At 43.8% G+C, this 13,352-nt stretch overlaps 1 protein-coding gene across 5 annotated transcripts in view; it reads left to right on the top strand.

The window, feature by feature from the left end:
• Positions 1–423: 423 nt before the first annotated feature.
• LOC100875385 (protein groucho) overlaps positions 424–13,352 on the top strand; it is a 123,271-nt gene continuing 110,342 nt past the window's right edge. For 3 of the 5 annotated variants that reach the window (XM_076532070.1, XM_012291271.2, XM_012291270.2), the window contains exon 1: positions 4,050–4,070. In XM_076532070.1, the coding sequence (XP_076388185.1) occupies positions 4,065–4,070 (6 nt within the window). In that variant the 5' untranslated portion in view covers positions 4,050–4,064. Of the gene's footprint in view, positions 1,784–4,049; positions 4,071–13,352 lie in introns of those variants that run through there. The other 2 variants (XM_012291273.2, XM_076532072.1) reach the window with 2 other exon arrangements.

Below are 13,352 nucleotides of genomic sequence, written 5' to 3'. Positions count from 1 at the left end.
CCAAAGGTAGTTGAATGTAGTCAGCAAATATTGTTTGCACACACTCGTTAACCGTCGTATCAGCGATAATAGCTTCGAACGAATGGAAAAAAACGAGCGTAATCAACGTTGATAAATGAGCGCGTTGAGTCATCTTCCATTAATACAGAAACACAGTCGATCGCTGGCATTAAATTTCGCAACCGTCGATATATGTATAACGCGAGAACGAAAAAAAACCGACGGTGAAACAATTCACGGTACATAAAACGAACAAAGAAAAACAGACGAGTTGAGAGAATTAATAAACGTATCGTGTTGGTCGTGTACATAATAAAATCAATGTATGTATGTATGTATGTATGTATATCGTGTTCGATTGCGCTACGCTTAACGCGGGTATAACCGTACGTTTCAAACCAGATTAATTACGGTCAACTAAAATGGCCCTAAAGGCAAGCCCGGGTCACTTGTCGCGTCAACGGCGTGCCGAAATCATGATGGACGTATCCGCGGCTTCATCGTTGGTCGATAAAGCAGATCGAGTATACGATAGGACGACAGGTGCTATGAAATAGAGAGTGGCAGAAAGCAAAAAGCGAGAAAGAGCGTGGTATACGCGCGCGAGAGAGAGGAGTCGAGCAGAAGAAGGATACGATAGAAAGAGAGGGAGGGACGTACCGACGTTTTAACGAGCCGTGATTTTCGTGCTCGCCTTTTCGAGACCCTTACGTAACGCGACTTAATTGTGAAGGAGCTATCGCGCCGGTTAATACGAGCGTCGAGAACGAGGAGAGACATTCGAGGGGGTGCTTGGCGGGTTTAACTGTGGAGTAACGGCCTGTCAGGGTGGGGGAAGGGAAAGATGGCTCATGGAGGGGATACCATCCCCACCACTCGCTCGTCCATCAGTCGCTCCGAGGCCGTTGAGCGGAGAAGTTTGTTCTTGTTGCTCGTCTGTGCGTTTCGTGTTTCGTATACACTTTCGAGTCGCGTTCCGACAGTTTCTTTGGATCGGTGTTTTGGTTTCGATCTTCGGACGCGTCCCCTTTGACGCGAACGAATTTTCCTGGGTTACGTACGGACGGAAAGACGCGTGCGTGCTAGTGTTGGTAAACTTAACCTCAAAGTGGCGGCGGGCCATCGTTCAGCTTCGTAAACAAGTGCAGTGTTTCTCTTGTGTGATGGTGTTTCGATCTTGAGCGAGTGGAGCTACGAAAAGGAGCCGAGAGGAGAGTCGTTCGTTGGTTAAATGCAAAGAAAACAACGCTTTCACGGGAAACGCTTGACGCGGCTGTCGCTCTGTTTTACCGACCGTGTATAAAGGGCACGCCACGCTCTTCGCGTCCGAACGGGATCCTCCGTGGCGTCGGTGTCAGAATTCTAACCTCGATGAACGGTCGAAATACGTGGTGACACGAGTTGTCTTCGCGACACGGTGACAATATTTTCGGCGAGGATGCGGTAGTGGCGAACGACGCAGCCACCGATGGATCATCTTCGTGCATCGGAGGCGGGGACCTTCTCGATCGAATCGCGTCGACAGAACCGCGGAAAGGATCGCTTGTCCTCGTAGCCCGCGCGGGCGTTTTGAATCGGTGTTTTTGTTTATCGTCGTTCGTTGTTATTGTTGTTATTTGTTACCGTTGGTGTGCCGCGTGACATGAATCGTATCGCTTACGTGATTTGAGAACACGCACGACAGTGTTTCGATTTTCTACCAGTTTGAAACCAGAGAGGAAATATGTATCCCAGTGCTGGAATCAACGCCGCTGCTGTGGCTGCCGCAGCTGCTAGGCATCCGGTAAGCGAAACTGTTTATTTGCACCTCACTTTTCATTTTTTATTTTTATTCCTCGAATTCGAAATTCTCCAAAACGATATTTCTTTTATCGTCGCGTTATTATCGCCCAACGTCGATCCCTCATTTTCTAAATATCTATCATCATTTTCGTCGGTCAATTTTCGAGGCATTACGCCTTTGTTACGCGGTTTGAGCGATTTGTAGCTCGTAAGGCGATCCCGGGCTTGGCTAGAGCAAAGTTGGCTCGAGTTTCACGCGTATAAGAGCGGTCGCGTACCCGCGCGATTCCGATCACGTTCAGCGGCGTAGAAACCGGTGTAACGCCTTTCGATCGTCGATCGGATTACCTGGCCGTGCAATTTTTCGAACGGCCAAACGATTACGGAGTAGGTAAGATCGCGCGGCGTTACACCCTTGTCGAGGAAACGTGCGCGTCAAAACATTCCCCTGATCGAGATGGAAACGCGAACGCGATAATAATGCCGAACCGCGGTTTCTTCGTGCCTCTCGGTTTGCCGTTAATGCGGTCACGTGCGTCGGGCTGCACACATTTATCATGGTTCGCGCGTACAAGATCGCGCGTATATGTACCCGTTGGATACACGTGCCTTCTGGGACCGCGCGCATACGTACGTATGCGTATACATGTATCCTCCAGTGTAATATAGGCTTTCTTTAGCTACGCTAAGAGTAGGGACTGGAGACTCCCGCCATTTTGCTTTTCGATTTTCACACAAATTTATATAGTCCTAAAATATTGTAAGACATTTGCAATAGGTTATAAAATTTAGAATAGGGATGTATATTTAAACGATTACTATCGAAAATTAGTAAACATCTTATGGTCAGTGAAATTATGTCTATAGTCGTCTATAGTACACGAACAAATTTCTTGAGCGTATGTAGACACGAATGGTAATGACAGAGTTAATAAAATATAGTAATGAAAGACCGTAGAACGCAAGGTTGTACAATGCATGGTAATAGGGGCCTGCAACGCGTAGCGATAGAACGCGTTTACTTTATTACCACTATTTCTACTTATCGTATTTATCCAACGAACTTGTACATCTCCACGGTTAGCGCGTTTAAAATAAGATTTCAGGAAAGTGGAATTCAACACAGATGTAATATCTTTGTTCGGGAAGCAGCTGGGTATACGTAGAGCACGGTCGAGTGATTTCAAGATTTCGAGATAGCACGTCGCGGCAAAACGGTGTTGCAAACCCGTCACGAATTCGAGATTAGTCCAGATCCGTGTAAAAGGTATTCCATCGCGCCACGACGAGGGCTATTGATCCGTGAATCGAAGACGACGGGGCTAACACCGCGAGACAAAGTCTTCTCTCATCGCGTGTCCTCTCGGTCGGTGTTCGTGTCTGGCCTTTAATAGCCACTCGGATTAAAGCGTCTCGCTTGTTGTACATAACCGTAACGACGCTGCGAGATTGGCTCTAGTCGTGCGTATTCCGTTCCGGGCATAATTTCACGCCGCGTTTTATTCCGTTGAATCGTCGGCCGGTCGATGAACAGGATACCATGAACGGAGCGAGCACGCACAAGCGGAGAATGAAAAGAGCGCAACGGTCGGTTTTCTTTTTTCGAAACCGTGTCGAATGGACGTAATACGTTTATTCTAATGCCAGCTAGGAGCAACAGAGTGACTAGAGAGACGTTGATGAACGCGGTTAAAAACTGTAACGACGCGTGAGAACGTCGGGATTAATAGGTCGCGCGAGATATTTTCACGTTTAAGCCGACGTTGAAAACGTAACATTACATTATTCCCGTTGCCATTATATCTGCCCCGGCCCGATAATAACAATAATTAGAGAGGAAAGCAACAAAAAAAATCACCCATTACTTTGTATTATAACGGTGTGTTGGCGAGGGGAGCCCTCTTGGATAGAATAATGAAAGCTTCATCTGGCCCGTCCCTAATAACAGACGTTACACCGGATGCGGCCCGGCGATATTGTAGCACGTGGTGAGCAACGGGGCGAGAAACGCGCCGATGAGACGGAGGAAGCGAGAGGAAAAAAGAGAGTCGAGTCCCTTGAAAGGCGGTGACAATGTTGTGGAAAAAGAGGGTGACTGCGTCGAGTGCCGTGAAGAAGCGGCAGAAAGACTGCTAGAGAGAAGGGGTTATATCGGATCGTTTCAACGAACTTGTCGCTGTACTTACATACGTGTTGTGCGCCTGTCTCGACTTACACCACGAAGAAGCTGGGAAGATCGCGCTGGTGGCGAAACACCGGTGCGCGCATGGTATCAGGAAAACATGAACGTATGTAACATAACGTTCTGTAAACCGTGGCATGCGTTCACGTCGGGCCCTGATTCGACAAATATTGATACGTTTAATCGGCACGTTTGCATGGACGGCTCGTGTAAATGCAGCTCGTGCATGCACAGCTGAAAAAACTTTTGAAAATTCGACGACAGTCGTAACACACGTACGTGACGACGCCGAACCGGTTGTATTTTTCCCTTCGATGAATTTTACACGATGCATAACTGCGAGGGCCAAAAATCTGGGGTCTACGTAAAATTTTAGCTAAACTCTGGAACTCAGGAATACTCTAAGGTTACCAAATTTTTAGATTTAGAAGTTTAGAAATTTTGGAACTTGGGACATTGAATATTTGCGAAAATTACAAGATTTAACATGGAAATAGTATCTTCTTCTACTTTTTCCCTCGATTAAACAAAGTGTACGTCGCACCTCGGCACGTGGATACTTTGGGAGGCGCTTAATCATCAGTGATATTCGGCGGGTAAATCGAACGATTGTAAGATTTGTAGTGATTGAAAGCGACACGAAATGGTTTAATGCGTTTGCCCGAGAGGTATGCGAGGGGACAAGCGAGGCGAAGCGAATCGAGTCTGGCTGTCGGCACGGAAATATGGAATCACGGTGATATCTTGAGCGTCACGTCGTCCATTATGCTGATGCGCCCGGTAAATTTCACGCATTATACTCCCATTATACGTTTCCTGGCCGAGTGGAATCGCGATCTCGTGCTGCCGCTCGCTCGCGGTAATTACACGACTGGTGCTTCTTGTTCGGCGAGGAAAAGAGAAAGGAAAAGAGAGAGGAGGAACCGATTGTTTTAATTTTCACGTTCCCCTGTTATTGCTTCGCGTTTCTTCCATTCACCACTTACTCGTTTTGTTATTCTTTTTGCTCGTGCACACTGTTGGCGCGTACAGAACAACCGTTTGGTCGTTTCGCGATATATATCTGCGTTGTTTGCTCGTTGATACAATTACTCGGCACGAACGAACCGACGACCGGAAAAAATCGTTTCGCGCTACCTGCTATAACCAGCGAAACGGCGTCTGACTGCAGCCGATAGAGCACGCTCGAATTGTATCATCCACGGCGTTACTAGATAGGGACCATGCTCAGTACAAACACGGATTAACCTTTCGAAAATTTTCAAACTGATTCCAAAAATTTTATGTTGATAAATTTACAAATTTCTAAATTCTCAACCTTCAAAAATTTCTTCTCTAAAGATCTCTAAAATGACTTCAAAAATTTCTGTAACATGGCAGAATCGTGTAATACATGTGTCCCCGATACATCGTCTGCTCCCGTTCCCTTGTCGCATTATTGTCGGTACGCCGGAATGTGAGAGCGTAAAAATCTCGTCGATAAAAAGCAAACGTCGTGTCGAGCGTATCGAAGTACCATAAAAAAGCTACTAGCGAATAACGCGATACGGGGTTCGTTTAACGATAAGAACTTGGAGAGAGAACGTAAAAGGACGATTTTCTCTGTACAGGGTTGGTAGCGTTAACATCGACGATAAGACGGGCTCCGATTTACCCGTGCACGACTAGTTTCCTTTCCAACGAGACAGATAATTAAATGGACGAATGCTCTTTATCGTTGGCTTCCCGGTTATAATTGCCATTTGTAAGAGTTTTTAATGAGTCTCTCGATGGCCAATCGACGAGAGGCTGCAAGAGGGGACGACACAGAGGTCCGAAGTCTGAGAAGCAGCTTATTACGCTAAATGGTTTCCTTCCGATATCGACGCGAATTAATCGAGAGAGATATCCGGAAATCATGCCGTTCCTTTCGTCGCGTTGTCCGCTTTCTCGCTTTCTAAAAAAGATCAGACGCGATACGGTTTAGCTGCAGGTGCCCGGGAAACGTATAATCCGAGGGTAGCTAAGTGAAAGAGGCGAACGACTTGCAACTGGAAGCCGAACCCCTGGTTCTTCGTCCCTGGTGAAATAATCCCCTGGACTGGCGCAACAATGGCCAGAAACGAACCCCCGAGCGTGAACCGTAATACCCGAGTCCTCGGGGTGCCGTAAATTGGTCCACCGGGAGAGCAAAGGAGGACCGTCGAGTGCTTTCGTCGTAGACCCTCGCGGTTACTTTACCACCCCGTCTTCCGTTTCAACTTGGAACATCCTACTCGAGAAATCCCACGGCGAGAGTCCGTTTCTTCTTTATCCGCTGCTTTTCAATTATTCCTCGAACCGTGTGTTTGTTCGCCCCCTAGGTACATTGGGTATCTCTTATAGCCACAGGCAATTGCGACTCTGCAAGGGATGTTCGCAGGTGTTTACAAAATCTGCAAATTTCTAAATTTGCAAAATCAAATATTCACAGATATAATAAATTAAAAATATAAAAGTTTCAAAACTCGGTTTTGTATCTCTACTCCCACCCCAATTTTTGCTGCCCTCGTTCACCCCAGCGCGAGTCAAGTGCCGATGAGTTTTTCACCGGACACTTAATCTCCCCTCCACCATTCTCCCCCTCGTTTTTATCCGGGTAATCAGTTTTATAATCCGTGATTTTACGAAGCAGCTGTTTTCATCGGCTTTTTACCGTTGCTCGATAATTCGTAGAACACGCGATTGAAAATGATCGGCTTTTCGAATCAACGGTACATAATAGATCGTGAAGAGTACGTAGTTTCGATCGGTTCGAGATGCTCGATGTTAAAATGCGCATACCGTTCGAGAGATATCGGAAAACATCCGTCGTTCCCTAGGGCCAATAAATATTTCCAATCGAACGGAAATTTGTTTGTAGACCGAGGGAACGCGTGGCTCTTTCCGTTGTTCGACGTTTCGTGAGACATTCGAGACCCTCCCCTGTTTGTCTTCCGACAACGCTTTTCACCCAAATTATTTATCTTTCGATCGTTTCCCCTGTGTCTCGAATTAAGACCTTTAGTACGACCCGCAAATACTTGCTGGCCCTTTGTGGAATTCGAAAATCAATCGTAAATTAACATCTTATATTTCGAAATGCGACTCTTAAGTATTTAAGACTTCTTCGAAATTCGAAATCCTGAGATGTCGAGGCTTAGCCCCCTGAATTTCTGTAGTTTAAGTTTATGCTTGACGGTAAATTTGGGAACGTAAAAATTGAATAGTGTCTCCCCTCGTGTAATGATTAATCTAGCCCTGTATAAATAGCCCTGGCTAGACAGAAGGCTCGTCGGTACCTTGTCCCTGGGCTTTCTCAGACACTGTCCGTTTTAACCGACCTACAAGGGGTCCTCGAGTGTTCCGAACATAATCCATTGTGCCTGGGCGATTGTGTTTACGTCTGCATGCGTTTCCAAGTGGAATGGTATGGAATGGAACGGAATGGAGGTCTACTTCCACCGCGAGCTCTCTTGCTCCGGTCCTCGTTTAAATAACTCTCGAATTACCTCTACCAGCACTTCTCCTTCTCCTTTTAACTCCTTGGGAAGGACCCCTGTTTCTCCTTTCGTACGTGGCCCGGCAATCCCGTTCCGAGCATTTATTCCTCGATCGTTTCCCCACCAGTTAATCCTCCACTTCTGAAGCTGAATCGCTTCTAGTATTAACCTTACAATGAGAAGCGGCCGAGGGGTGAAAGCGATTCCTTTCGAGGAGCAGTTTGAAGACTCGTTTAACGAGAATTTCGATCGGGAGGGATACGGATTTTGCTGTTCCGCCACCGGTGAAACGGGTAATTAGTACGTACTGTTACTCTTCCGGCTAATGTCACCTCCCTTGCTTCCTCGCCCTTAATTATTCATAATCGTTTACGGTTACGGTAATCGTACGGACTGAACATTTCGCTCGTTTACACGACTAATGATATTTTCGCTCGTTTCTGCTCGACTACAGTCAGTCATTTGGGAGTCAAAGAATTTTCTGAATGATTTGTTAATTTGCTTGTTCGAAAATTTAATTTGCAAATATAAATTTAGTAGTGTAGGAATTCGAGGATTTTAGAACTTGCGTATTTGAGATATCTGAAGATGTCCAAATTAGAAAATGAAAAAATTTGAGAACTTAAATTTATTAATTTAGAGATTTAAGATGGAAAAAAGTAAGTTTGCTGATCGAGAGGAAGCGTATGTTGCAACCGAATTTCGGCCGTAGGCGTCGAAAAAGTCGAGGAGGCCGTTCGCAAAGGGTCGTCGAGGATTTTCACGGCTCGTTAGTCACGGCTTTATATAAATCGAACTACCCCCGACGAAAAAAGGAGAAAAACGTCGGTGGCCATGGTAGGGGACACAAACGAACCGGTATGTGCGAGTACATAAGTATTTCGTGCACGTTCGTCTCGAATAATGCGTGCAAGCACTTGGCAAGAAGCGACGACGGATAGCCTGGCAGAGACGCACGCACACGTTGGCGTTCCGCGAGCGTGTACGCGTGTACGCGTGCACGTACGTAACGCGATAAATATGCCTAACCGCTTTGTAAACCTCGCTGTAAGATGGAAGGAGGGAAAAAGAAAGTCCGAGGAAGCCTCTTCGAGTCCCCTCGGACCTGCTCGTGTACAGGAGAATGGCACTAATTGGCATTAGGCTTGGCAGTTTGTCGTGTTCCCTCCTGTTTGCCCTGTGCGCCTTCTCTCCCTCCGCGTCTGCTTCGCTCGCTCGCACACCGGGCATTTCGTTTCCATGACTCCTCTTCCGTGACTGCGGACATTTCTCTCCTCGCTTCTCCGCCCCGTCAAATTGCCCCACGGGCTAAGCCTTACAATCGGTCGTGGCATTACTTATCGCTACTGCTGCCGTTACCATCACGCACACACCGCGGATCTATACTTAACGAGTATTCTCGATCAGCGGCTCCCGCGTACCGCTCCGCTCTTTTGTCCTTTAATCCTGCCGCTTTGGGACTCTGTAATTTCTCACCGGGAGGCTATTATCTCCCTTCGAAACCGCGCTTTCGACCATTCGACGCTGATCATTGATAAGTCAGTGTATTGATAATATCGTTAAGATATCGCTCCAATTGCTATGAATTCAACTTTGTCGAGAAAGAATCTAAATATCAACAATACTTGACCAGGTGTTTATTCGGATAAAATCAATTGATTTTTACACCTCTTGTTTTTATGATGTAAAAGTAGTTTAATAGCTTGAGCTGGAAGAAAAATTTCCTCTTCCTACGGAAGGCAGAGGTGACTAGAATGTTACGCGCAATATAAATGTATTATTTAATTCGGAAACAGTCTATGCAACTAAAGAAATAATTCAGCATTTCACGTAATAAATTATTGAATATCTACAACATACACGATATAACATGTTGAATTATTTCTAAAAAATTCACGAGTCCACTTAATATTTTATATGTATCACCTACATGATGATCTACTGGCGAAAGCGCATCGAAATCAAAGTAATTCAATCGAAATCCTCCGCCAGCGAGTGTTCGTATTTCAAGATTACCTTAACGCTTTTAACGGAACAACATAAACTTTTGATCGATCGTTTCGAGCATCGAACATCGTCGATAAATTCACCGGCGTTTTCAGCGCCGTAGAACAAACGATCGCGCCCGTGATTCATTAACGTCTTCCGATAACGTTAATCGGTATTCAAAGCGGTGCTAAATTTATTACCAAACGAACGTGCGAATATCTCGTAAAAGATTCGAAAACACGTGTTCCTTGCCGCGATCGACTGTCGGCGTATCAACCGCGCGTAAAAGGTGATCGTTAGGTACCTCGTTCAACTTTAAACATAAAATTAACTTAATGAAAGCATTCCGAAGAAACGTAGTTTGCCTGGGAATCTCTTGTTCGGCGCTAGAAATTGTTGCGGGAAAATTGTATAACGCTTAATAAGTATAGCACGGTGTGCACCAAACGCGAAAATAGCCGTTAAACGAGCAACCTGTGTGTACGTTCATATAGTTAAAGCGTCGCGACGTTAAATGGATTTCATTGTAGCGTCTGCATAACGCACCGCGAATGGAAATCTTTTTACGGTCAACGATTTTACGGAGAATCCATGAAATTCTCCGGGGATTTTCTTCTTTCACGGTGAACCATTTACCGGGTCGGCTTGGTCGTTATTCCAATTTTTGTTCGGGATCGGTACAGTTTCGAGGATTTCAGATTTAGGGACTTGGAGGGGTTTGGAATTTGGGACTTGGAAGTTTGGGAATTTTGAAATTGGAGGTTTGGAAATTTGGTGATTTTAGAGTTGGGGTTAGGGAATTTGTTGAAGTAAGAGTTAGGAGCTTGGAAATTTGGTAACGTTAGAGTTGGACCTTTAGAGATTCGGTAAACATTAGAATTGGGGGTTTGGAAATTCGGTAATTTCAGAATTGGATCTTTGGAAATTTGGCAATGTTAGAGTTGGGGGTTTGGAAATTCGGTAATTTCAGAATTGGATCTTTAAGAATTCGATAACGTTAGAGTTGGGGGTTTGGAAATTCGGTAATTTCAGAATTGGATCTTTGGAAATTTGGCAATATTAGAGTTGGGGGTTTGGAAATTCGGTAATTTCAGAATTGGATCTTTAGGAATTCGATAACGTTAGAGTTGGGGGTTTGGAAATTCGGTAATTTCAGAATTGGATCTTTGGAAATTTGGCAATGTTAGAGTTGGGGGTTTGGAAATTGGAAATTTCAGAATTGGACCTTTAGGAATTCGGTAATTTTAGAATTGGGGGTTCGGAAATTTAGAAATTTCAGAATTGGACCTTCAGGAATTCGGTAATTTTAGAATTGGGGGTTCGGAAATTTGGTAATATCAGAATTGAGCATTTGGAAAGAGAATTTTCAAATTCTCAAATTTAGTCTAAAAATTTACAAACACTCAAATTTAGATATTAAAAAATTTCCAAGCGTCGACTATTCAATTTGATATTTTAAAAACTTTCGAAACAGAAAAGGTAAAATTAAATTCCAGAATAGCAATCAGAAGATACCAAAATTTATCTCTTAATTTAACAAAGGTAACATACCACAAAGTGCTAAAAACGATCAGAAATCAACCGCAATAAAAGATTAATTAATTAGGATAATTATGACAGCCGCTTCCATAATCCGAAAAAAGAATGATATCCAGAAAAACGTTTTCATGATTGAGGCGAGCCAGCGACAGAAGCATCGACACACCGAATGTTGTCCAGCGAGTTTCAAGCTGGCTAGTGTCACCGGTGCAACGCCAAAAAGAAACTGATTAGTATCCAGGCGCGTTAGCCGATGACAAATATTTGAACGTTTCTTTCTGGTTCCCTTGGTTCGTTTCTATACGGTGTGTAGACGGTATCCATGACGACGTGGCCTAAGAGAATACCATAGAGAAGAGGAGACAGAAGGAGATGGAGAAGAAGCACCAGGCCCGACGAACGTCCGGCAAATATTTGCATAGCGCGGCGAGTTTGCGGAAAACCAGTGTGCCGTCGGCCAGACGAACGTATTCGAAAAGAATATCTACGTATATGTACGTGTATGCTCACGGGACAGTTAGGGAGCGTTGAAAATTTGCGAACGCGTCGTTTTGGACCTCTTCGAAAACGATCGGTTCTTTCGTACACTTGCGATCAGTAACGTGAAGGTATAGAGAGTCAAAAATACCAAACTATATGTAGCATAAAGGATATATGATGTATCTTATTAGGATGGGGATGTTGGATTTTATATTTGGACATGTAGAATTAATACTAAGTTTTCAAATTTGTAAAATACCAGATTTGTATGGTCTCAAATTAGAACATTTCCGAATGTCCAATAACCAAATTCCAAAGCCCCTAAGTCTAACTTTAACAAATTTCTAAACCCCAACTCTAACATTACTGAATTTCCAAAGGTCCAATTCTAAAATTATGAAATTTCCAAACCCCCAATTGTAACATTACCAAATTTCCAAATGCTCAATTCTGACATTACCAAATTTCCAAACCCCCAATTCTAAAATTACCGAATTCCTGAAGGTCCAATTCTGAAATTTCTAAATTTCCGAACCCCCAATTCTAAAATTACCGAATTCCTAAAGGTCCAATTCTGAAATTTCCAATTTCCAAACCCCCAACTCTAACATTGCCAAATTTCCAAAGATCCAATTCTGAAATTACCGAATTTCCAAACTCCCAATTCTAAAATTACCGAATTCCTAAAGGTTTAATTCTGAAATTTCCAATTTCCAAACCCCCAACTCTAACATTGCCAAATTTCCAAAGATCCAATTCTGAAATTACCGAATTTCCAAACCCACAATTCTAATGTTTACCGACTTTCAATTTCTAGACTTCCAAAGACAATTTAAAAATTTCGAATGCACAGGGGTAATACATCGTCGGAATATTGCGTTAAATGTCTTGTTTATCCAAGAAAAAGAAGTCTCTTGTATCTTTTCATGTTGAGACCCTTCAACGACAGTGTTTCCAATCTCGAAGCTAGTGAAACGTTCGCTTGTTTGCTATCTTCTCGTGTTTACTGCTTCTCTAAACAGCCTTCTGCCGCTCGATAGCTACGCGATACCAAAGTGTTGCTTCGTGTTTGGATCATCTCTCAGCCATGTGTTTCTATTCACTGTCCAAAGGCATCATAAATTCACCGGACTATGTACTCCGTTCTTTTTTAAATCTATCATCGTACAACTGTTTGATTAACATAACACCGTTATAAAATCTACACGAAAGACGATGGTCATGTTTCTCGGTGAAAGTTTACTTTAACATTAGACCAAGAAAATTCCTCCTATTGAGCATAAATCCGCTTAACATTCTTAGGCTCGTAAACAGTTTACCGAGAAGCAATCTATATTTTTTACAAAACGGTTTTTATGGACCTCCTATGGCCTTTTACTGACGTTTCTTCTGTGAAGAAGATTTTCTTTCTTTTTCTTTCTGTTAAAATATGAACAGTGTTTTTCGAGGAGCAACATTTAAAACAATGAAGAGATCAGGAAGATCTCTTGCTCCTGAAGGGCAAGTTTGTTGAATTTTTAAATATACTTGCAAGTTTATAAATTCGCAGATTAACAAATTTATGTGATTCATAAATTGTGACATACACAATTCCCAAGTTCTACAAAAGTTTTTATTTTCAAGGACATCCGTTTCCAACTCCGATCGCAATAATTGAGCAATAAAAGGAAAATTTGCGAATTATATTCGAGTGACTCGACAATATTTTCGCGAACGATCGCGTGCCGTTTCGAGGCAATGGCACAAACAGTTAACGGTTAGTTTACGACCCCTTGTCTGTTTCTTGCAACATTAAAGTGTCGTAGGGGAATAAGGATGGGGAAAGAGGTCGCGACCGAACGACGCCAGTGCCGTTGCCCTCGGCCAATCATCTTACCGCT

This window comes from Megachile rotundata, chromosome 5, assembly GCF_050947335.1.
Source record: "Megachile rotundata isolate GNS110a chromosome 5, iyMegRotu1, whole genome shotgun sequence".
NCBI classification, from domain to species: domain Eukaryota; kingdom Metazoa; phylum Arthropoda; class Insecta; order Hymenoptera; family Megachilidae; genus Megachile; species Megachile rotundata.
This window is presented reverse-complemented; position numbering and strand designations above follow the sequence as displayed.